Source organism: Microcaecilia unicolor, chromosome 5 (assembly GCF_901765095.1).
Source record: "Microcaecilia unicolor chromosome 5, aMicUni1.1, whole genome shotgun sequence".
NCBI classification, from domain to species: domain Eukaryota; kingdom Metazoa; phylum Chordata; class Amphibia; order Gymnophiona; family Siphonopidae; genus Microcaecilia; species Microcaecilia unicolor.
The window spans coordinates 362,877,820-362,903,667 of NC_044035.1; the positions used below are offsets into that span (position 1 = coordinate 362,877,820).

Consider the following 25,848-nt stretch of genomic DNA (forward strand, 5'->3'; position numbering starts at 1 on the left):
CAGGGAGGAGCAAGCACAGTGATCTCTCCTGTTTATTCAACAGATTTGGAATACATTCCCTTGAAAAAGCTCTGAGAGTGAAACGTGGCTTCATGTCGGGAATAGCAAATGAATACTTGGTTTTAATCATGATGCACTAAACATAATACTTGGTTACATATAGGAAATTCTGGCGCAATTGATATATTCAATTAAATTTTAACTGCCAGACCCTTGACCATTCTTCCAACATTTGGAGATCCTTTCTCATGGTTTCTATTCCCTCCAGGGTATCCACTCTATTGCCTATCTTTGTGTCATCCACCAAAAGGTAAACCTTTCCTTCTAACCCTTCAGCAACATCTCGAACAAATATATTAAACCCAGCACTGACCCCTGAGGCACTCCACTACTCACCTTCCTTTCCGCCGAGCTGATTCCTTTTACCACCACCCTCTGCCGCCTGTTGGTCAACCAGTTTCCGATCCAGTTCACCATTTTGGGTCCTAAGTTCAGCCCGCTAAGGTTTTATTCACAGCTCCTCATGGTATCTTCCCATTCTGGTCTCTCCTTCGCTGTCATGCAGGCACAGGTCACCAATGACAGCACCCTCTGAAATACAGCGCATGTGACTGTCCCCACTGTGCGATTGTGATTCCCTGCCTCCGGGGGCTCTCAATGCTGCCTCTTTCATCAGCCGGAGGAGCAGAATCCAGCCTTAAGAACTGAACCAACGTCTGTTGCACGGTCAAATAAATACATAAAACATAGCACTGCCATCACTATACTCCTCAAGCTATTTTAAACAGGATAAAAATATTTTTACACTCATTTTTCTCATGATGTTGAGTGATGTGAGCCCAAATTGAAGCATATTGTAAGATATAAAAGCAGAGAAAAATATCTGAGTGAATAAGAGGGAATGTAAAAATAAGAAGACCCATTTATTAAGCTGTGGTAAAAGGTGGCCTTACCGCACCCCTACGTGGGGTTTTCCCGCATGCTAAGGCCATTTTTCTGCAGCTGGAAAATGGCCAATGTTCTCTTTTTCCTATTAATAGCCAGGCAATGGTGTTGCCATTAGTGCTTGACCAGTAAAAAGAATTATCGTATTTGTACTTCCCCACAACTATTATGTAGGCAGTAAGAGATCACCTGGCATTCCTGCGCTAACCCGTTAGCATGTGGTAATGCGCATACATTAACCCATTACTTTCTGCCCCCTGACACCCCACCCCACCCCCACCCAATAAAAATGTGAAAATATTTCATAGTTCATGTGCGCTGATTTGGAAGTTAACACAGGATGCCTGAGCATGTCTCGTGGTGAGTCATTTTAAGCTTATTAAAAAGGCTCGAAGGTTGGAGAGTGGGTCTAATCTGGCTACATTTCATCACACAGGTCTTCTTACAAACTCTCATTTTCTCACGCGTGCTGAAAAGCAAAGACATGATGGAGGCTTGTGAGGAGCGGCAGCTGCAGAGAATCGTCACTCATTTAGGTATTTCTGGTTGCATTTCTAAATCCTCTCATCAGACAATACATTCGTACAGGAAGTGAACCAGACAGAGTTTACTGGCTTGCATGTAGAAATCCTATTAATGTGAAGTAAGTTGCAGAAAATATCCATGGCAATTGTTTTCTTTTATAATCTAACACCCAACCCTAACAGCTTCCTCTTGCTCCTTTGGGCTTTCAGTTCAGTCAGAACCAACCTCTACTGGGCTGTAGCACCCAGGGCCGCCGAGAGTCTGGACTGGGCCCAGGACAAGGCCACCTCCAGGGCACTGCCGCTGCCGCCCCCCCCCCCCCCCCAAGATCATCGCCGCCGCCCCCCTCCATCTGCCAGCAGGCCGGGCCCCCTGCATTCAAATCACAGCACCTCACCTTGCTCCGTGTGAAAGCACAGCAGCGGCAGATCACCTCCCTTTGGGCCTTCCCTCCCTGTGTCCCACCCTCACGGAAGTTACATCAGATGAGGGCGGGACACAGGGAGGGAAAGCCTGTAGGGAGGCGATCTGCAGACTGCCGCTGCTGCGCTTTCACGCGGACTGAGGTGAGGCACTGTGGGACTGCAGCGCTGGGCCCCCGTTGAAGGCCTGGGCCTGGTAATTTTGTCCCTGTGCCCCCCCCCCCCCCTCTCGGTGGCCCTGGTAGCACCATGAGCTCTGATGTTTCTATACCTCCCACAGGAGAGGTTCTGCACCTTCTGGTCACCCATACTCCCATGTCTTCACTTCCTACCCCCACCCAGTGGTCTTACATTTTCTTCATACGATCCCTCTATTGACTCATCTTTGCTTTGAGAATTTCCATGCCAATGCAATGCATCAGGGGAGTTTACAATGTCTGCCTTTTAAAAGTACAACCAAGTTCTACCAGTGGAGGGATCTGAGGTGCTGAGGTTGGCTGCTGCTCCTTCTGAAGGAAGGAAGGAAGGAATGAAGGGCCATTTCAGGTGGGAAGGTTATATGACAGGGGAAGAAGGGGTGAGACTGCAGACTGCTATTTAATAAATGCAATATCTCTAGTTTGCCTGGGAATTAGAACTGCAGCCCAGGATATGAACCCAGGTTATAATTAGTAGACATCCATGACCTCAAAGCAGTGCCACAAGTTCTGTCCCCAAGTCAAGTAGGGACAGAGACACAGAACTTCCTTCAGATAAGACGTGAGCAGCTGTCCAGCCCTCCCTCACTCCCTTTCTTCTTATATTGTGTGGGGTCACACAAGAGGTGTGAGATTTTCTCAAGGTTTGCTCCATGCAACAGAGGAAGCTGAGGCAGTCTTAGGCTCTGCTTTTTCTGTTAGTGCAAAGGGAAGGAGGAAAGAAGAGCCTTTCATGTCAGTCAAAATGAGGTGGCTACTTCCACCATGGTCTTTGACTGAGGTTGGCTCAGTGTCCAATCAGTGAAAATTATATCAACTGCAGAACAACTGAGAAGATGCTGGTGGGGGCACTGGAACAAAGAAGGGAGTGATGGGGAATGGAGAAAGTTCAGGGTGAGGAGCAATGGAACTGGTACAATGAGATAGGAGCAAGAGGAGGGAGCATTAGAGATAGTGAGACGATAGATAAGGGAAGTTGAACTAGGGTGGGAAGAAGGAAAAACGCATTGGAACAGGACTGGGTGGATGACTGAACTTCTGCAATGAATGCAATATAGGATGGTAGAAAGATCAATGGCCAGGGAAAGGATGAGGCAATATGGAAAGAGGAAGAAATGATGGATAATTGCTTTGGAGAAGGGGGAACAGCACTGGAACTGAATATTTTGAATACATTATCATTTCTAAGAAAAAGTCACCGAGGAAGGGGAAATTCAGCCCCATCCCACCCCACTTGCCTTGTCCCAATATCCCAGACTTGAGTTACCTGGTGGCCCTGACTTTGAAGCTTTTAAAGAATTAGATATCATTTTTATATGGTGTGCACACTGACCTTATGATTGGTTTACTTTATGGACTTAAGGTACTTAAGAAAAAATGATCTGAAGTTTGCTTCCATGTTCCTGATGCTAAAAAGTTGCATTTAAGGTTTCTTGAAAAACATTTTAAACTTGTATTCACCTGCATAAATGTTTTTTCAAAATGCCTTTCAAGCCCGCTTTGTCTACGCATGTTCTCCGTCACAGGGCTGCATTTCATAGTCACATTTCTGCATTTCATAGGGACACACCCTGACTGGGAACTGTCTGGCTGGAGAGACCAGAAGAATCCCATTTATAAATCCCCAGACCTGGACAACACTGGCAGATGTACGATCCTGAAGAAAAAGACGGTGAAAGAAAAGCAGCTTTACCAGTTAATCACAGACATTATTGGTATGGAAGGTGCTTAAACTCTGGTGCACTGAAAAGCACAATTAACAAGCCTCTCTCCATGAAATGCTCCCACAAGTGTTCCCTTTGTCACGAGAAGAAAACCCTGTAACCCCACTCCAGTCCCTGGCTTGTCCCATAGAAATATGATTCTATGCCAGAAGAACTTAAGAACTGCTAAACTGGGCCGGACTAAAGCTTCCAGGCTAGTGGCTCATTTAAAACCAATAGCAGAAAATATTGTTTTCACTCAGGGCATAGGTAAACTCTGGAACTTGTTGCTGGAGGATGTGGGTTTAAAAAAGGTTCGGACAAGTTTCTGGAGGAAAAGTCCATAAACTGTTATTAAGATAGACCTGGGGATAGCCACTGCTTTTCCCTGGGGATAAGTGGGGTGGAATGTTGCCAGGATTTGTTTTTCTGCCAGGTCACTGTTGGAAACAGGATACTGGTCTGACCCAGTATGGCAGTTTTTATGTTGTAATTTTCAGTAGTGTGCCTGATTTGAATTGATGTATAGCTCCTGAAGTAAAGACTTTCTGACAGACATTCAGTGCAACTTATCTGGGCTGGAGGTGTGCTGTCTGCCAGGTACCAAAATTCAAGATGTTACAGAGAGCTTTCCGAGACTCATAAAGTCTAATGACTGACTGTTATCCAATGCTGCTCATCCATGTTGGCACAAGTGATACAGCCAGGTACCCTTCCTAACATATCAAAATTTACTTCATGTCTCTGGGACAGAGGGTGAAGCAGACAGATGCACAGATGGAATTCTCATCAATCCTCTCAACAAAGATATAGTGGAATTAGAAAAGGCACAGAGAAGGGGACGACTTCCCTATGAGGAAAGGCTGAAGCGTCTAGGGCTCTTCAGCTTGGAGAAAAGACGGCTGAGGGGAGATATGATAGAAGTCTATAAAATAATGAGTGGAGTTGAACGGGTAGATGTGAAGCATCTGTTTATGCTTTCCAAAAATACTAGGACTAGGGGGCATGTGATGAAGCTACAATGTAGTAAATTTAAAACGAATCGGAGAAAATGTTTCTTCACTCAATGTGTAATTAAACTCTGGAATTCGTTGCCAGAGAATGTGATAAATGCAGTTAGGTTAGCAGGGTTTTAAAAAGGTTTGGACGGCTTTCTAAAGGAAAAGTCCATAGACCATTATTAAATTGACTTGGAGAAAATCCACTGCTTATTTCTGGGATAAGCAGCATAAAATGTATTGAGTTTTCTGGGATCTTGCCAGGTATTTGTAACCTGGGTTGGCCACTGTTGGAAATAGGATGCTGTCCCAGTGTGGCGATACTTATGTACTCTCTGCTGAGGGTAAAACCCACCTTCTTTCCCAGGACAAGTGAGACACCTCACTACTGTCCCTCTCTTCCATTCTCTTCCCTCTTTGTACTAAATTGTCACTCAGCACTCTCTTTTGCATGACCTCATTCTTTCTAAAAATCTTGATCTGCTTTTCGTCGTCGCTGACTGCCACTGCTTATTTGAATCAGGCAGTATCTCCTGGCCTGGGAGACTTTTTCTTACCAACCCATCCACTTGACACCAAAAGGATCATCATGGCCCAGCCTGCAGCAAATCAAGCACAAAGCATCTGAGTCACTGCAAATCTCAAGGCCCAGCCATGTTTGTACCTGTCCTTGGGCACAGACTCTTGTTTTGTCAGCACTCAGACCACTGAGCTATGCGTGAATGACTGATAGGGCAATCTGCATCTCTTTGTATGTACACATCTACTGTAACTCAGAAGCGAAGCCAGGTTGATGGCGCGGGGGGAGCAAAAGCGGTGCAACAGCAGACTTGCGCCGGTGCACATTTTCAGTGCAACACGTTGAGAAAAAAATAGGCGCCGGCAGAACTCCATTTGGGGGAGCGGCCGCTCCCCTGGTGCCCCCCCCCCCCCCAGCTACGCCACTGCTGTAACTGACCCAGGACGTGCTAATATAGCTCTTCAAATAACTTTAGCCATGAAGGGAACAGTTTAGGATTTTCCTGGGAAGCTTGGCAGAAGTGCAACAGTGGAAACGATATTAGGCTCCCTACTGCTGGGATTGTCAATGTACTGTCTGCTATATATTATCATATGTACTACTATATTATTATATATTACCCCCCAGATTAATATTTCTTCTCCAGCTGAATTCTGTGTCTTTCTTCCTAGTTGCATAGAAGAGTGAGCAGATGTTGCCGAGAATACATTTTTAACAATATTTCTCTTTCCCAGTGCATGTCCTCTTCCTCTCAATGATCATAATTATGAGTTATGCAGAAAAAAGTCCCAACGAGTTTTATTTAAACCAAAGCATTCAGAGGAATTTCAAAACTTCATTCGAACAAATCAAGACACTGGACCAATTCTTCACCTGGACCCAGGCAACATTGCTGCCTAATCTCTATGGAATGTACCAAGGTAAGGGTAGTCGTAGGAAGCCACTGTTGATTGCTGTCTAATCTCTATGAAATCTCTATGGAATGTACCAAGGTAAGGGTAGTCGTAGGAAGCCACAGTTGATTGCTGTCTAATCTCTATGAAATCTCTATGGAATGTACCAATGTAAGGGTAGTCGTAGGAAGCCACAGTTGATTGCTGTCTAATCTCTATGAAATCTCTATGGAATGTACCAAGGTAAGGGTAGTCACAAGCAGCTACAATTCATTGCCGTCTAGTCTCTATGGAATGTATCAGGGTAAGCATAGTCCAAGTTTCACTAGCTTTTGTCAAAGCAAATTTGCACATTTTTGACAGGTGGTCATGCCCACTTCCAAACACATGTTCTTGGCTGAACAGCCAGCATAAACCATCCCCAAATAGAAGCTTTACCAGAAGACAGTCAATTCTTAAGCAAAGCTTCTTTGTTGTAGTACTCAAAAAAAAATCCAATTTACAGTTCAGTTACTTAGAAGAGAATTGTTGCCTTCTGCACATAGAGTCTGTATCTAACTACCACAGAGGCAAGAAGATGATGGCCAGAACCTCAGCCCAGTGGACAGGAAAAGCTGTAACACTCAAAGGAGAATAAGGAGGAGAAACTCAGGGAAAATAAATGTGCAATGACTTGGGAAAATGTTGAAAAATCTTGATGGAATTATAGTAGATTAAGGAGGGATCAGCCCTAGAACAGCTGCTGATCATAAAGCATGCTAGGAAGACTGGGCTCTCTCACAAAGCCCACAGAGGCAGAGAGGGAGGGCTGGCTCTCGCTCAGAGCTAACAGCCAATAGGGAAAACTCATAAGGAGTCAATCACAAGAACTGCAAACAAAAGGAAAAGCAGTCCTAATACACAGTGCTATTACACAGACAATGCAATTAAATACAAATAATACTCATACAAAATATACATAGTACTACTACTACTACTATAAATCATTTCTATAGCGCTACCAGTCGTACGCAGTGCTTCACAATTTAACATGAAGAAAAGACAATAGTAAATGACGGCAGATAAAGACCTGTACGGTCATCCAGTCTGCCCAACAAGATAAACTCATTTTACATGGTATGTGATACTTTATACCCGAGTTTGATTTGCCTTGCCATTCTCAGGGCACAGACCGTAGAAGTCTGCCCAGCACTGTTCTCGTACTAAGTTCTGAAGCTAACAAGTAGGTAAGGTAAGGTCCTCTTGTAATTTTTTACAATCCTCCCGCGATTTAACGACTTTGAATAACTTTGTGTCATCAGCAAATTTAATTACCTCACTAGTTACTCCCATCTCTAGGTCATTTATAAATATGTTAAAAAGCAGCGGTCCCAGCACAGCGCCCACTAACTACCCTTCTCCATTGAGAATACTGACCATTTAACCGTACTCTCTGTTTTCTATCTTTTAACCAGTTTTTAATCCACAATAGGACACTACCTCCTATCCCATGACTCTCCAATTTCCTCTGGAGTCTTTCATGAGGTATTTTGTGAAACGCCTTCTGAAAATCCAGATACACAATATCAACCGGCTTACCTTTATCCACATGTTTGTTCACCCCATTTAATCTCTCCACTACGGCTTTGTCTTCTCTGATCGCCCCTTTTATTCCTCGGTCATCTAGCGGGTCAACCGATTCTTTTGCCAGCTTCCTGCTTTTAATATACCTATGTGTTTTTGCCTTCAACACAATCTTTTTTCGAAGTCCCTCTTAGCCTTCCTTATCAGCGCTTTGCATTTGACTTGACATTCCTTATGATTCATTGCTGTCTAATCTCTATTTACTTCTTCATTTATTACATTTATAACCCACTTATCACCAAAGCGGGGTACAAGCAAACATACATCAAAATATATATTCATGATACCTCTTAACATCATATCTTTAACATTTCTGCATCATTATATCACAGATAAGCTTGAACGAATAATTGAGTAAACATAGTCAGAGGAAGCTTCGAAAGCTAATCAAGAAATATATTAAGTTATGTCCAATAAAAAAGGTATCATCTTATTTTCTTTTCCATGTTTTATTTTGTTTGATTTCTATTGATAACCTTAAGAGTGGACTAACACGGCTACCACACTCCTCTACTTATGGAATATACCAAAGTGAGCATAGTCAGAGGCCTCATTTCATCGCTTCCTAATCTCTGTGGAATCTCGGGTGCTGGATTTGGTTTCTGCTAGCAGCCCTGGGGCAGTTCAAAGAAATATGCATTGTGTATTCTGCTCTTTATTGGTGTTCACTCTCAAGATTATGTCCTATCTAGGACCATGAGGTCATTTTAGAAATTACACTTGGAATTACCATCTTTAACAGAGAGCTCTGTGAGCTCCTTCAGATGTAGCACCTTTAGTTACAAGGACCTCGAGTAGCCACATTTCTTTAATCCCTTGGTCTTTAGTCCCAGTCCTTGAGAACCATCAGTAGGTCATTTTTAGGATACTCCTAATTATGCATGACAGAGATGACTATGTCTAGTACCTCCACTGTATGAAAATGTCTCATACTTATTTTTTAACATCTATCAAGTAGCTAACTACCTTACACTTTGTTAAATTCTAATAACATATCCTTTATTGAAACCTCTTAATTGTACATTTTTTTTATTTAAAAACAAATCATTCACCTGAATAATATTAACCTAGCACTCTAAATCATTTATTTATTTATTTGCTGCACTTGTATCCCACATTTTCCCACCTATTTGCAGCTCAATGTGGCTTACAAAATGTTACAACGACATTCACATTAATAGAATAAGAATTTCAGAATATAAAGCAGATAAGGTGCAAAAGAATATCATAGCAATCATCTTAACGGAATAATAATTTCAGAATTAATACAAATAAAGGTGCATAGGTATATCTTGTAGGCTTGGAAGTGGATAAACAGATAAAACATAACATAATGATATCAGGACAGGATATAATATTCAGTAATGAGGATGTAATGAAATAAAGAAATTAGGAGAATTCCATAATAGTTGTTTTTGGAGTAATTTGGGAGCCAAATCGTTATGGGGAATCTTTTTTGTACATCTTTATGAATAAATAAGTCTTCAGTCATTTGGGCTATTTAAACTTCTGGTTTCACAAATCTTCACTACAAGTGAAATATATCCCCTTAAGTACATTGTATTAATTTCCTCACAGAATATTACTTAATTCCCCAACAGTTTTCTGCCTTGTCCTGTATATTATTAGCTCAATGTTCACTTATCGCTTGTGTCTTCTTTTCCAATGATTGTAGTTCCACATGTATCACAAACTACGCCTTATCTCGCTGATACGATCATCTTCAGAATTCAAAGGAGTGGAGGAGTGGCCTAGTGGTTAGGGTGGTGGACTTTGGTCCTGAGGACCTGAGTTCAATTCCCAGCACAGGCAGCTCCTTGTGACTCTGGACAAGTCACTTAACCCTCCATTGCCTGCCACATTGAGCCTGCCATGAGTGGGAAAGTGCGGGGTACAAATGTAATAAAAATAAATATTCAAATTGCTCAATCATGCAACAGTGCTGTTCCCTCTGGTTCTGTCCATCACCTAATTCCACACTTTTATACTCTTCATTTGTATTATCGTCAAACCCTACACAAGTCTGTGTTTCGCTGTATGCGTCTTCAGGGGATTTAACTAAAAAGTACAGATTAATTAATACATAAACAGCTGTACTCTCTATAATACATATCAGCATTGATAGCATGTTACTGTCGGTGCCAGCACTTATGGTTCTTATAAAGCAGGAACAAATGCTCAAACCTAGATGCCACAGTCATGCAGGACACGAACATTATTCTAGAGTAAGCTCCTTGAGCAGGGACTGTCCTTCTATGTTAAATTGTACAGCGCTGCATAACCCTGGTAGCGCTTTAGAAATGTCAAGTAGTAGTAGTAGTAGTAAGCTGAACATGGTAAGTGCATGCCCCTCCCTTGTCTATGCCTTTCCCACACCCATGCCCCTCCCATGTCCACACCCCTCTCACATCATGCATCTCCTATATCCACGCTCCTCCCACATCCACACCCCTACCACATCAATGTCCCTCCCATATCCATGCTCCTACTACTACTACTACTTAACATTTCTAGAGCGCTACTAGGGTTACGCAGCGCTGTACAATTTAACAAAGAGAGACAGTCCCTGCTCAAAGAGCTTACAATCTAATAGACAAGTGAACGGTCGGTCCGATCGGGGCAGTCAAATTGGGGCACATCCACACTCCTACCACATCAATGTCCCTCCCACATCATGCTTTTTCCACGTCCACATCCCTCCCACATCATGCCTTTCCCATATCCACACCCCTCCCACATCCACACCCCTCCCACATCAATGTCCCTCCCATATTCACACTCCTCCCACATCAATGTCCCTCCCACATCCACACCCCTCCCACATCCATGCCCCTCCCATGTCCACACCCTCCCTCATCCCCACACCTCACAATTATGTGCTATAGAATTTAAGCAGTAACATTATTGAATAGTGTCTATGTGCAATTAACACATATGTGCTAATTAATGCCAATTAACTCCAATAATTGCCAATTTTTGCTTGTTAGTGTTAATTCGCAACTAATTAGACAATTAAATTATTCACGTAACTGTCACATGCAGTTGTTCAGGCTAAGCTGGGAAACGTGCATGAGATTCTGGAATAAAGGGATATTTGTGTATTCAGAAAAGTATAATCATCAGTTCCTACAGGAAAAATCATTATGTAATATTTCAAAATGTGCTTCATTGTGACTATTGTATTATATCATAACATTGAAATTCAACATAAACAGGAATGTCAGCAGCGATGCCAACGGTGAGGGTAAAATGGACCTTTTAATATGGAATATGTTCTGAAAGCCTGATACCATGTCAGCTGCTGACTACACGAGAAAATTGAGACATTAAGCTTATAATATATTGAATTTCAAAGTCATTATATATAACAATACTCACAACAAAACACTTTGAAGAACCTTTTGAAATACTATACGATTATTTTTCTTGCTTATACTTTTTGAATACACTTATAAAGACCGATGACTCTTACATTCTAAATGAATGTCCCAAAAAAATATATAGTGGCCATAAAATAGGCAGAAAAACAAGCCGTGTGAAGCGCTAATTCTACTATGGTAGTTATTCTGAGCTCTTACAGAATACAGGTGAAGGCGGCATTGAAGCTCAGTGCGCCAGACCAGTTGCGCCACCTCTGTTATTCTGTAAGTTGTGCGTGTTGCTAGGTGACACGCCCATGACATTCGTACTCTGCTCAGTTTAACGCCCTCCATGTGGTTGCTAAGAGACATAAGAACACACTTTACAGAATAACACTGGCACTTGCATGTGTGATGACGCCAATCCGCGTGTAATAATATTACTCTATACATATGGCCATGTGATCAGCAGCTAAATTTAAACGTTGTTGCCCTTCACATGCTTTTTGGATATCCTGTTAGAGCTTTTGGACTGGATTCAATATTTTATAAAAGCTAGATGGGTGTCTTTATAAATAGTCTGTCATAACAAACATGGTTTCCACACGGAAATTGTTTTATAAAATTAGTGGTTGATTTCATAACAATGGGCAGAGAGGTGTGGTAGTCGTGTTAGTCCACTTTTAAAGGTAATCAATAGAAATAAAACAAAATAAAACATGGAAAAGAAAATAAGATGATACCTTTTTTACTGGACATAACTTAATACATTTCTTATTAGTTTTCGAAGGTTGCCCTTCTTCGTCAGATCGGAAATAACAATGGGCCAATATTCAGACCAAATATGGCCGCTAAACTTGTGCTGAAAAGCTAGTCGCAAATTTTCAACGGGCCATGGCTGGCCTTGTCCCGCTGAAAATTCACAGGATAACCGGTTATGGGACATTTAACCGGCCAGGTGCCGATCCTGGCCTTTTAAATGCTTTTCAGTATCGGGAGGAAGGTGTCTGAGTTATGTGTGTAGAAGTCTCTGATGTGTCCATGTAGAATTCTGTTACAGCTCCAGGCAGCAGTGGACATTCTACCTGCTGAAGAGCAGCTGCATCGTGTGCGTGTCTGTGCATTCATTACAACATGCATATGTAAATAGTGACTCCACCCACGCAGTGCCCTAGCGCCTCCCCCTAGCATGCCTACTAGAAAAGACTGCACTGGCTTACAGCTCACCTATAACCTCATTTTATAACAACTCACATATTATAGCAGCAAAAACAACTGGAAATCTGAAAAGGACCAAAAATCTGTGAAAATGCAAGAAAATATCTGCACACAGAACTATCTAGAATACATCAGAGAAAGAGACCATGATATTCAGAGTCTGGCAACGTCCACAAGCAAACGGGATTATTGCATCTGTGCTCTCAGGTGTAACCAGAAGCACCATCTCTCTCAAATGTGCACGTCTAACCAAAAACCTCCTAAATATTGACCAAGGTAGCAGGGAGTCTAATCGAAAAGGGTGCAGTGAAGACCTTCATATGACCATCCCAGGGCTCCCAAATTCTTCTCTTAGCGTCCATCTGTGAGTACCATAATTTCCATTTACTCACTGATGTTGAGAACTCTGTGCACATATCTTGCTGGTATCTATTCTGCAGACTGTGAGCCCTGTTATATTTCTAGTAGCTACATGTAAATTTCTCAGATGTTTTGAGGTTTTGATCACTGTTGCTCATTAAAACAGAAGCTCAGATCTCTTATAATGAGTATTATCATTTGTCAGGCTATATCACAGATGGAAATTCTTTTCTGATGGGCAGTGCACGAATTCGTCAGCTTAGAGTGAAGCGTAATCCTGATTCATCCTATGGCAGTGAGGACACAGAGGACCACGGGCCTTACTGGACTTCTCCTACCCCAAACAGTACAGATGAGGAGAACATTTGGCACTACCAAACTCAAGAGATACTTGAAGGATACCCAATCTGGGCAAAGTTTGCCATCTACTCTGGTGCTGGGTATACCGTGGATCTTGGGACAAACCGTAGCACTGCAACCAGGTTGGTAACATCAAGTGAAGCTTGTCAGCAATCCAGAATGGTTGTATGTTTGTTATTGTTTGATTAAGAACACAGTAAATGACGGCAGTTAAAGAACTATAGGGTCCATCCCAACAGTCACACTCATTATCAATTAATGATTAAACCAACAATCCAACAATGTTATTAACTAGCAATTATTTTACTCGATATATTGAACTTTAAGATGTCATCCTTCCCCCCACTGAGTTACACAACACTCACACTCATAGCACGTGATATGAATGTGGTAGAAAATAAAATATGTATACTTCATTAAAATCTGTCTTACCATTTTCAGGACACAGACCATAGCAGTCTGTCAAACACTGGAATTACTGCTCCTACTGCTGGAGTTGCCATCAAAGTACCATTCCTGCCCATCAAAACACAACTCTTATTAAGGTCAATTTTTGACTTGATGCAGGAGAGTCTCAACATGCAATTACATAATTCCAACGCATAACATTCGACAGATAAAGACACGCTAGTAGTATAGGGTGTACCATAATGAGTAGAATTAAAAAGAAGGGGCCAGTACAAAAAGGGTCTAGTGAAATGGAGAGGTTGGCCTGAGAAACTTAACAGTCGTGTGCTGGCCTCTGAGGTACAAGACATCTAAAGCTGCACACGAAAATTAACATGAAAAACGAGGGGTTCTATGTCACACAACCTAGCAACGCCTGTGCGGAAATATTTTCACAACACACCAGTTCTAATTTTACAGTACAGTTAGCGAGAATTCTGGATCTACAAGGACATGAGAAGTGGATTTGGTGAAAATACAATACCTACACTCATGGTACAATGTTACAAAAGACCAACCTTACATCTTGATGGTGAACAGTGTATCGGATGAAAAAGTAGTAGTACGGAGAGGCTACTACCCGACCCTGGAAGCTTTAACAGAGAGTATGAACGAAGACATCACTACTCATTATGGCATACAGCCCTGCAAATCTTTTAAGACCCCATCAAAATAAAAGCTATGGGCTTACAGGTGCTCATTCAAGCAGCCAGTGAATTAGTAAACATTTTGAGGTTAGAACGCAATGCTTTTTCTAACTGTATGAACATGCCCAAGACAACATAGGGAGGTTTAATACCTTGCATCTCTACAAAGACATCGTGGAGCATCAGTTAGGAGATCATTTCGTTCCGGTTATAGGGGAAAGCGATGAGTTTATCATCTTCACTTATAATCAGACCCATTATGTTTCTGTGAACAAGCAGCACATCAATACCATCACCTTTTGAAATAAAAACAGACCAGAACAGACACATCTTATTTCGCTATGGGAAAGTGATCCTTAAGCTTCACTTGCGACCCCGGAAAGCGATCATATTTTAATATGGTGGCAGTTAAAACTTACGGAGACCCCACAGCATTTAGAGATTATTATGTGGCTCAGGCCAGTCATGGGTTTCTGGGATTTTACAGCTCACCCGCTATGTACGGAGCAAGCATCAGTGGGGTGTTTTGTAGAATGCTTTAATGTTCCCATGCATACCTCCTACCCACCCCCACCCTGTTAGACTGTCAATGAAATGCTTGGATGTTTTACTTATATATACTGTCATCTACCACATTTGCTTATTTCCGATCTGACGAAGAAGGGCAACCTTCGAAAGCTAATCAAGAAATGTATTAAGTTATGTCCAATAAAAAAGGTATCATCTTATTTTCTTTTCCATGTTTTATTTTGTTTGATTTCTGTTGATTACCTTTAAAAGTGGACTAACACGACTACCACACCTCTCTACGTAGACTCTTTAGAAAAGAGCCAAAGCTGTTGAGAAGGGGCATCGAGATTATGAAACCGTACATTAAAAGCGTGGCCAAATCTGATTCATTTCTTTCACTGGGTGACCTGAGAGTTGGATTGAAGAACAGCGCTAGAAGTGGTGTATTTAGATTTTAGCAAAGCCTTTGACACAGTTCCATATAGACAACTAATAAATAAACTGAGTGCCCTTGGTATGGGCCCTCAAGTGACTGTCTGAGTTAGAACTGGTTGAGTGGAAGATGACAGAGGTTAGTGGTAAATGGAGCTTATTCTGAGGAAAAGGATGTTACCAGTGGTGTGTCACAAGGTTCAGTTCTTGGGCTGATTCTTTTTGACATTTTTGTAAGCGATATTGTTGAAGGGCTGTCTGGTAAGGTTTGCCTCTTTGCGTGCGATACCAAAATTTGCAATAGGGCAGACACCCCTGATGGTGTAAATAACATGAAGAAGGACTTAGCGAAGCTAGAGGAATGGTCTGGAATTGGGTGACTTAGATTTAATGCTAAAAAATGCAGGGAGATGCATTTGGGCTGCCAGAACCTACTACTACTACTACTTATGACTTCTATAGCACTACAAGGCATACACAGCGCTGCACACCAAACAAGAAAAAGACAGCCCCTGCTCAAAGAGCTTACAATCTAAATAGGACAGAGAAAACAGACAGAACAATTAAGAGGGAAGGGAATTAAAGAGGTGGGGATAAAAGGGTACAGGGCAAGTGAGTAGTGGTTAGGAGTCAAAAGCAGCGTTAAAGAGGTAGGTGTTTAGCCTGGATTTGAAAATGGCCAAGGACAGGGCTAGCCGTACAAGCTTGGGAATTATATTCCAGGCATGAGGTGCAGCGAGATAAAAGGAACAGAGTAGAAGAGAAGGGGACAGATAAGAGAGATTTATCCACAGAACGGAGTACCCGAGGGGAGTGTAGGGAGAGACAGGAGTGGAGAGGTACAATATAATTTAAGGGGCGAAGAACTTTTGTGCACAAAAGATGAGCAGGACTTGGCTGTGATTGAACATCAGAAGAAGAAAGCCTGTGAGGGAATCCGTGGGACTGTTAGATCATGAAGGAATAAAAGGGGCACTCAGGGAGGGCAACACCATAGCATAGAGATTGAATGAATTCTTTGCTTCGGTCTTTACAGAAGAAGATGTAAGAGATCGACCTGTACCAGAAATGGCTTTCAAGGATGACAATGTGGAGGAACTGAAAGAAATCTCAGTGGATCTGGAAGACGTACTGAGCCAAATTGACAAGTTAAAGAGTGATAAATCACCTGGACCGGATGGCATACATCCAAGGGTACTGAAAGAACTAAAACATGAAATTGCTGATCTGCTGTTAATTATCTGTAACTTGTCATTAAAATCGTCCTTTAGTACCTGCAGATTGGAGGGTGGCCAATGTTACACCGATTTTTCAAAAGGGTTCCGGGTGATCTGGGAAATTATAGACCAGTAAGCCTGATGTCAGAGCCAGGAAAAATAGTGGCAACTATTAGAAAGAATAAAATTACGGAAGACATAAACAAACATGGTTTAATGGGACAGAGTCAGCATGGGTTGAGTCAAGGGAAATCTTGCCTCACCAATTTGCTTTGTTTCTTTGAAGGCATGAATAAATATGTGAAAAGAGTTAGCTGGTTGATGTAATGTATCTTGATTTTCAGAAAGCTTTTGACAAAGTTCCTCATGAGAGATTCTTGAGAAAATTAAAGAGTCATGGGATAGGAGGCAATGCCGTTTTGCGGATTAGGAGTTGGTTCTTGGACAGAAAACCGAGGTTAGGGTTAAATGGCCATTTTTCTCAGTGCAGGAGGGTGAATAGTGGAGTTCTGCAGGGATCTGTACTGGGACCGGTGCTATTTAACAATATCACTCCATGGTGTGGCATTACCTTGAGTACTGCATTCTGTTCTGGTTGCCGTATCTCAAAAACGATATAGTAGAATTAGAAAAGGTTCAAAGAAGAGTAACCAAAATGAGAAATGGGATGGAATTCCTCTTATATAAGGAAAGGCTAAAGAGGTTAGGGCTCTTCAGCTTGAAAAAGATATGGCTGAGGCAGTGGCGTACCAAGGGGGGGCGGTGGGGGTGGTCCACCCCGGGTGCATGCCGCTGGGGGGGTGCCGCGCGCCTGTCGGCTCTTCGTTTTCATTCTCCCTTTACCCCGGAACAGGTTACTTCCTGTTCCAGGACAGAGGGAGCATGAAAACGAAGAGCTGGCAGGTGCACGGCACCCCCCCCCCCCCGCAGCGGCGTGCGCCCGGGAGGGGGGTTCTTTTGCCGGGGGATCGGGAGTTCTTTTGCCGGGAGGGGGGCGTCGCGCTGTTCTGGGGGGGCGCTGCACCTGGGGGGCAGGGTGCATCGGCGATCCGCCCTGGGTGTCAGCCCCCCTAGGAACGCCACTGGGCTGAGGTGGGATGTGATTGAGGTGTACAAAATCCTGAGTGGTATAGAATGGGTAAAAGTGAATCGATTTTTCACTCTTTCAAAAAGTACAAAGAACAGGGGACACAATGAAATTATATGGAAATACTTTTAAAACAAGTAAGAGAGAATATTTTTTTTACTCAAAGAATAGTTAAGCTCTGGAACTCTTTGCCAGAGGATGTGGTAAGGTTTTGATAGAGGAAAAGTCCATAGTCTGTTATTGAGATGGACATGGAGAAGCCACTGCTTGCCCTGGGATTGGTAGCATGGAATGTTGCTACTATTTAGGTTTCTGCCAGGTACTTATGACCTGGATTGGCCACTGCTGGAAGGAGGATACTAGGCTAGATTTACCATTGGTCTGACCCAGTATGGCTACTCTTATGTTCCAGACATTGATCTTTCCTTTCCATTTCATTTTACTTTTACATTTCTCTCTCTCTCTCTGTCTCATAACAAAATATACCCTATCCTCTTGGAGTGGAGGAGTAGCCTAGTGGTTAGTGCAGTGGACTTTGATCCTGGGGAACTGGGTTCAATTCCCACTGCAGCTCCTTCTGACTCTGGGCAAGTCACTTAATCCTCCATTGCCCCAGGTACAAATAAGTACCTGTATAAACTATGTAAACCACTTTGAATGTTGTTGCAAAAAGAAAGGCAGTATATCAAGTCCCATTAACAAGATTCCAGGCACAATCTCAAAGAGCAGCAACATTCCATGTGGAACCCCAAAGAATACAAGATTCCGGAATCCCAAGGAGTGGAAGAGTAGCCTAGTGGTTGCTACTATTTCAGATTCTACATGGAATGTGGAGGAGAAGCCTAGTGGTTAGTGCAGCGGACTTTGATCCTGGGGAACTGGGTTCGATTCCCACTGCAGCTCCTTGGGACTCTGGGCAAGTCACTTAACCCTCCATTGCCCCTGGTACAAAATAAGTATCTGTATATACCACAAAACCACATAAAGGCAGTATATCAAGTCCCATTAACAAGATTCCAGGCACAATCTCAAAGAGTAGCAACATTCCATGTAGAACCCCAAATAATAGCAAGATTCCGGAATCCCAAGGAGTGGAAGAGTAGCTAAGTGGTTAGTGCAGTGGACTTTGATCCTGGGGAACTGAGTTTGATTCCCACTGCAGCTCCTTCTGACTCTGGGCAAGTCACTTAACCCTCCATTGCCCCTGGTACAAAATAAGTACCTGAATATATGTAACCGCTTTGAATGTAGTTGCAGAAACCTCAGAAAGGCAGTATATCAGTTCCCTTTCCCTTCAGTTTTATCCTAATCCTTCACCTTTTGAAACAGGGAGAAGAGAAGGAAGAGTGAGACAGACTGATGGCTCTAAATGGAAAAAGTCAAAAATGGCTATTGAGTTGGGGGGGGGGGGGGGGGGTCCAGGGGCAGAGTTAGTAGTTAACTGGATCAGTGCCAATAGTCAGCCCTTAACAGGTTAAGTTAACCGTCCAAATAGAACCCCATTACTAGCAGTCCTATCTTTGGCCAGTTTAACTTAAGTGGATAAATTCTGATATTCACCCTTAACTGGTTAAGTGCCGGCCAGCACCACCTATCCAGACGGCCCAACACAGAATATTCAAGCATAATTTCAGCTGCAGCAGTCAGCGTTTAAAAAAAACACTGATCAGTACTGGCTTAATACAACCCCTTTGTTTGGGGGGAAGTTAACCTATGACTCCTCACTACCTCTCATCTCTCATTTCTCCTTACATTCCTCCCCGTGAACTCCCCTCTCTGAACAAATCTCTCTTATTGTCCCCCTTCTCCTCCACCGCTAACTCCAGACTTTGTCCCTTTTGTCTTGTGGCACCTTATGCCTGGAACCTACTTCCCGAACCTATATGTCTAGCACCATCTCTACCTGTTTTTAAATCTATGCTAAAAACCCACCTTTTCACTACTGCCTTTGGCTCCTAACCCCTACTCATTTGCCCTCCTTCTCCCCTGATCCTCTTTACCCAGTAATTCCCTTGCCCGTAAATGTCTTGTCTGTCTGTTTTACCTAGATTGTAAGCTCTTTGAGCAGGGACTTTCTCTATGTGTCACGTGTTCAGCGCTGTGTGCATCTGGTAGCGCTATACAAATGTTAGTAGTAGTAGTGCTGAGAATGATCTCCACTGATCTACCTGGACCCTCAGTGCACTGGACAGTGTGAGAGCAATCTCCCTGATCCACCAGGACCTCCATTGTCTGCCAGTGTTTTGCCAGAGGTTTTTATAGTTGACAGCAGTCCATACAAGCATCTAAATCTCTCATGGTGCCTCTAGTGCCACCCTCACCCTAACAGATACAGGGCTGGCTGCGTACAAATCCTTGGCCACTGGTAAACAGACTGATACAGGTTACTAAAGGCTTTCAGAAGGACACTACAGAACTGAACTGGATTTTAACCAAGGATGGAAACATGGTAATTATAAAAGCAGTTTGTAAATGAAACTGACATGCTTCCTCTCACCCACAGGGTTCTGGAAGACCTCAGGGACACCAACTGGCTTGATGGTGCCAGTAAAGCCATATTTGTGGAGTTTAATGTGTATAACGGCAACACAGACCTATTCTGCATCACAGCTCTCATCCTGGAGAACAATGGAATAGGTAATGATCTTAGCCCTTCTTCAAATCAGCCCCAAAACATGGCTCAGCTTAATAATGGCTACAGTAAACCCATCCCTATGACATAGCCTGTTCAGTAGCCAGTCCTCCGATTTTCTCCCACTGTTCACCCTGCAGTAGGATGACAGCCTTGAGCGATGTCCTCCACTGCTGCCTGGCATTCATCCTATCGCTCTGGCTCTAAATGCTTTCTTTCCTATTCCATGGAAGTTCATCCACTCTACTAAATGTAAATGGCTCTGTGCATCTTCCCAAATTCAGGAACTCTTTGAACCTCTAAGCAAGAGCCTTGCCAGGTGCAGGGGAGCATGTAAAGACAGTACAAGAAAGTTTGCCTTTTGGAGTTGATACACTGCCTTTCTGTAGTACGACTAAAGTGGTTTACATATATGCAGCTACTATCTCTGTTCCACTTTTGTACCTGGGGCAAAGGAGGGTAAGTTGATTTGCCCCTCCCCCCCCAATGCCCTGCCACACCTTGCATTAATAATGCCCTTGCTTACCAAACCTTCATATACTTATTACATTAATTGAGTTACAGCTGAAACAGATGATAGTACACTTTCTGCATGCTGTCGATTACAGGCTCTGAGGCGGCATAGTTTTAAAAGAGATTGCTCCTGTCAGATGAACTAGTCAATTTCTTTGACTGGATGATCAGAAAATTGGATCAGGGGAGAACTCTAGATGAGGTGCAGTAATAAGTTTTGTGAATGTTCTTTTTCTTGATACAGATGTGACTGGAATTTATTTATTTATTTTTGTTACATTTGTACCCCACGCTTTCCCACTCATGGCAGGCTCAATGCAGCTTACATGGGGCAATGGAGGGTTAAGTGACTTGCCCAGAGTCACAAGGAGCTGCCTGTGCCTGACGTGGGAATCAAACTCAGTTCCTCAGGACCAAAGTCCACCACCCTAACCACTAGGCCACTCCTCCACTGTTGCTACTATTTGAGATTCTACATGGAATGTTGCTATTCCACTAGCAACATTCCGTGTAGAAGTCGGCCCTTGCAGATCACCAATGTGGCCGCGCAGGCTTCTGCTTCTGTGAGTCTGACATCCTGCACGTACGTGCAGGACGTCAGACTCACAGAAACAGAAGCCTGCGCAGCCTTCTACATGGAATGTTGCTAGTGGAATAGCAACATTCCACGTAGAATCTCCAATATAGCAACATTCCATGTAGAATCTCCAATAGTATCTATTTTATGTTACATTTGAACCCTGCGCTTTCCCACTGATGGCAGGCTCAATGCGGCTTACATAGGGCAATGGAGGGTTAAGTGACTTGCCCAGAGTCACAAGGAGCTGCCTGTGCCTGAAGTGGGAATCAAACTCAGTTCCTCAGGACCAGAGCCCACCACCCTAACCAGTAGGCCACTCCTCCATGGTTCTTTTTCAGATGTAGCTGCAACAGGGTTCTCGAATATTCTTTTTCTTGATATGATGTGGCTGTAAGGGGGTTTCTGAGTGTTTTTTTTTAATACAGATGTGGGTGGAATGGGGCCGCTGAATGTTCCATTTCTTGATACAGATGTAGCTGTAACAGGGTTCTCGAATATTCTTTTTCTTGATACAGATGTGACTGGAATAGGGTTCCTGAATAGTTCTTTTTCTTGATACGTTGTGGCTGTAAGGGGGTTTATGAATGGTTCTTTTTCTTGATACAGATGTGGCTGGAATGGAGCTCCTGAATGTTCTTTTCCTTGATACAGATGTGATTGGAATAGGGTTCCTGAATAGTTCTTTTTCTTGATACGTTGTGGCTGTAAGGGGGTTTATGAATGGTTCTTTTTCTTGATACAGATGTGGCTGGAATGGAGCTCCTGAATGTTCTTTTCCTTGATACAGATGTGACTGGAATAGGGTTCCTGAATAGTTCTTTTTCTTGATACGTTGTGGCTGTAAGGGGGTTTATGAATAGTTATTTTTCTTGATACAGATGTGGCTGGAATGGAGCTCCTGAATGTTCTTTTCCTTGTTACAGATGTGACTGGAATAGGGTTCCTGAATAGTTCTTTTTCTTGATACGTTGTGGCTGTAAGGGGGTTTATGAATAGTTCTTTTTCTTGATACAGATGTGGCTGGAATGGAGCTCCTGAATGTTCTTTTCCTTGATACAGATGTGACTGGAATAGGGTTTGGAATGGTTGTTTTTCTTGATATGATGTGGTTGTAAGGGGGTTTCTGAATGTTCTTTTTCTTGATACAGGTGTGGCTGGAATGGAGCTCCTGAATGTTCGTTTCCTTGATACAGATGTGACTGGAATAGGGTTTGGAATGGTTCTTTTTCTTGATACAATGTGGCTGTAAGGGGATTTCTGAGTGTTCTTTTTTTTTAATACAGATGTGGTTGGAATGGGGCCCCTGAATGTTCCATTTCTTGATACAGATGTAGCTGTAACAGGGTTCTCGAATATTCTTTTTCTTGATACAGATGTGACTGGAATAGGGTTCCTGAATAGTTCTTTTCCTTGATACATTGTGGCTGTAAGGGGGTTTATGAATGGTTCTTTTTCTTGATACAGATGTGGTTGGAATGGAGCTCCTGAATGTTCTTTTCCTTGATACAGATGTGACTGGAATAGGGTTTGGAATGGTTGTTTTTCTTGATACGATGTGGTTGTAAGTGGGTTTCTGAATGTTCGTTTCCTTGATACAGATGTGGCTGGAATGGAGCTCCTGAATGTTCTTTTCCTTGATACAGATGTGACTGGAATAGGGTTTGGAATGGTTGTTTTTCTTGATACGATGTGGTTGTAAGGGGGTTTATGAATGGTTCTTTTTCTTGATACAGATGTGGCTGGAATGGAGCTCCTGAATGTTCGTTTCCTTGATACAGATGTGACTGGAATAGGGTTTGGAATGGTTCTTTTTCTTGATACGATGTGGTTGTAAGGGGGTTTCTGAATGTTCGTTTCCTTGATACAGATGTGGCTGGAATGGAGCTCCTGAATGTTCTTTTCCTTGATACAGATGTGACTGGAATAGGGTTTGGAATGGTTGTTTTTCTTGATACGATGTGGTTGTAAGGGGGTTTATGAATGGTTCTTTTTCTTGATACAGATGTGGCTGGAATGGAGCTCCTGAATGTTCGTTTCCTTGATACAGATGTGACTGGAATAGGGTTTGGAATGGTTCTTTTTCTTGATACGATGTGGTTGTAAGGGGGTTTCTGAATGTTCTTTTTCTTGATACAGGTGTGGCTGGAATGGAGCTCCTGAATGTTCATTTCCTTGATACAGATGTGACTGGAATAGGGTTTGGAATGGTTCTTTTTCTTGATATGATGTGGCTATAAGGGGGTTTCTGAGTGTTTTTTTTAATACAGATGTGGTTGGAATGGGGCCGCTGAATGTTCCATTTCTTGATACAGATGTAGCTGTAACAGGGTTCTCGAATATTTTTTTTCTTGATACAGATGTGACTGGAATAGGGTTCCTGAATAGTTCTTTTTCTTGATACGTTGTGGCTGTAAGGGGGTTTATGAATGGTTCTTTTTCTTGATACAGATGTGGCTGGAATGGAGCTCCTGAATGTTCTTTTCCTTGATACAGATGTGACTGGAATAGGGTTTGGAATGGTTGTTTTTCTTGATACGATGTGGTTGTAAGGGGGTTTCTGAATGTTCTTTTTCTTGATACAGATGTGGTTGGAATAGGGTTTGGAATGGTTCTTTTTCTTGATACGATGTGGTTGTAAGGGGGTTTCTGAATGTTCTTTTTCTTGATACAGGTGTGGCTGGAATGGAGCTCCTGAATGTTCGTTTCCTTGATACAGATGTGACTGGAATAGGGTTTGGAATGGTTGTTTTTCTTGATACGATGTGGTTGTAAGGGGGTTTCTGAATATTCTTTTTCTTGATACAGATGTGGTTGGAATAGGGTTTGGAATGGTTGTTTTTCTTGATACGATGTGGTTGTAAGGGGGTTTCTGAATGTTCTTTTTCTTGATACAGATGTGGTTGGAATAGGGTTTGGAATGGTTGTTTTTCTTGATACGATGTGGTTGTAAGGGGGTTTCTGAATGTTCTTTTTCTTGATACAGATGTGGTTGGAATAGGGTTTGGAATGGTTCTTTTTCTTGATACGATGTGGTTGTAAGGGGGTTTCTGAATGTTCTTTTTCTTGATACAGATGTGGCTGGAATGGAGCTCCTGAATGTTCTTTTCCTTGATACAGATGTGACTGGAATAGGGTTTGGAATGGTTGTTTTTCTTGATACGATGTGGTTGTAAGGGGGTTTCTGAATGTTCTTTTTCTTGATACAGATGTGGTTGGAATAGGGTTTGGAATGGTTGTTTTTCTTGATACGATGTGGTTGTAAGGGGGTTTCTGAATGTTCTTTTTCTTGATACAGATGTGGTTGGAATAGGGTTTGGAATGGTTCTTTTTCTTGATACGATGTGGTTGTAAGGGGGTTTCTGAATGTTCTTTTTCTTGATACAGATGTGGCTGGAATGGAGCTCCTGAATGTTCTTTTCCTTGATACAGATGTGACTGGAATAGGGTTTGGAATGGTTGTTTTTCTTGATACGATGTGGTTGTAATGGGGTTTCTGAATGTTCTTTTTCTTAATACAGGTGTGGCTGGAATGGAGCTCCTGAATGTTCGTTTCCTTGATACAGATGTGACTGGAATAGGGTTTGGAATGGTTGTTTTTCTTGATACGATGTGGTTGTAAGGGGGTTTCTGAATGTTCTTTTCCTTGATACAGATGTGACTGGAATAGGGTTTGGAATGGTTGTTTTTCTTGATACGATGTGGTTGTAAGGGGGTTTCTGAATGTTCTTTTCCTTGATACAGATGTGACTGGAATAGGGTTTGGAATGGTTGTTTTTCTTGATACGATGTGGTTGTAAGGGGGTTTCTGAATGTTCTTTTCCTTGATACAGATGTGACTGGAATAGGGTTTGGAATGGTTGTTTTTCTTGATACGATGTGGTTGTAAGGGGGTTTCTGAATGTTCTTTTTCTTGATACAGATGTGGTTGGAATAGGGTTTGGAATGGTTCTTTTTCTTGATATGATGTGGTTGTAAGGGGGTTTCTGAATGTTCTTTTTCTTGATACAGGTGTGGCTGGAATGGAGCTCCTGAATGTTCTTTTCCTTGATACAGATGTGACTGGAATAGGGTTTGGAATGGTTGTTTTTCTTGATACGATGTGGTTGTAAGGGGGTTTCTGAATGTTCTTTTTCTTGATACAGATGTGGTTGGAATAGGGTTTGGAATGGTTGTTTTTCTTGATACGATGTGATTGTAAGGGGGTTTCTGAATGTTCTTTTTCTTGATACAGATGTGGTTGGAATAGGGTTTGGAATGGTTCTTTTTCTTGATATGATGTGGTTGTAAGGGGGTTTCTGAATGTTCTTTTTCTTGATACAGGTGTGGCTGGAATGGAGCTCCTGAATGTTCTTTTCCTTGATACAGATGTGACTGGAATAGGGTTTGGAATGGTTGTTTTTCTTGATACGATGTGGTTGTAAGGGGGTTTCTGAATGTTCTTTTTCTTGATACAGATGTGGTTGGAATAGGGTTTGGAATGGTTGTTTTTCTTGATACGATGTGGTTGTAAGGGGGTTTCTGAATGTTCTTTTTCTTGATACAGATGTGGTTGGAATAGGGTTTGGAATGGTTCTTTTTCTTGATACGATGTGGCTGTAAGGGGATTTCTGAGTGTTCATTTTTTTTTTAATACAGATGTGGTTGGAATGGGGCCCCTGAA

At 42.4% G+C, this 25,848-nt stretch overlaps 1 protein-coding gene across 1 annotated transcript in view; it reads left to right on the plus strand.

Annotated features, from left to right (window-relative positions):
- Positions 1–25,848, plus strand: part of LOC115471377 (polycystic kidney disease protein 1-like 3) — a 120,919-nt gene that overhangs the window by 67,342 nt on the left and 27,729 nt on the right. The window contains exons 19-23 of the mRNA XM_030205074.1: positions 1,382–1,481; positions 3,652–3,804; positions 6,045–6,230; positions 12,969–13,245; positions 19,967–20,100. Of these exons, the coding sequence (XP_030060934.1) occupies positions 1,382–1,481; positions 3,652–3,804; positions 6,045–6,230; positions 12,969–13,245; positions 19,967–20,100 (850 nt within the window). The remainder of the gene's footprint in view (positions 1–1,381; positions 1,482–3,651; positions 3,805–6,044; positions 6,231–12,968; positions 13,246–19,966; positions 20,101–25,848) is intronic.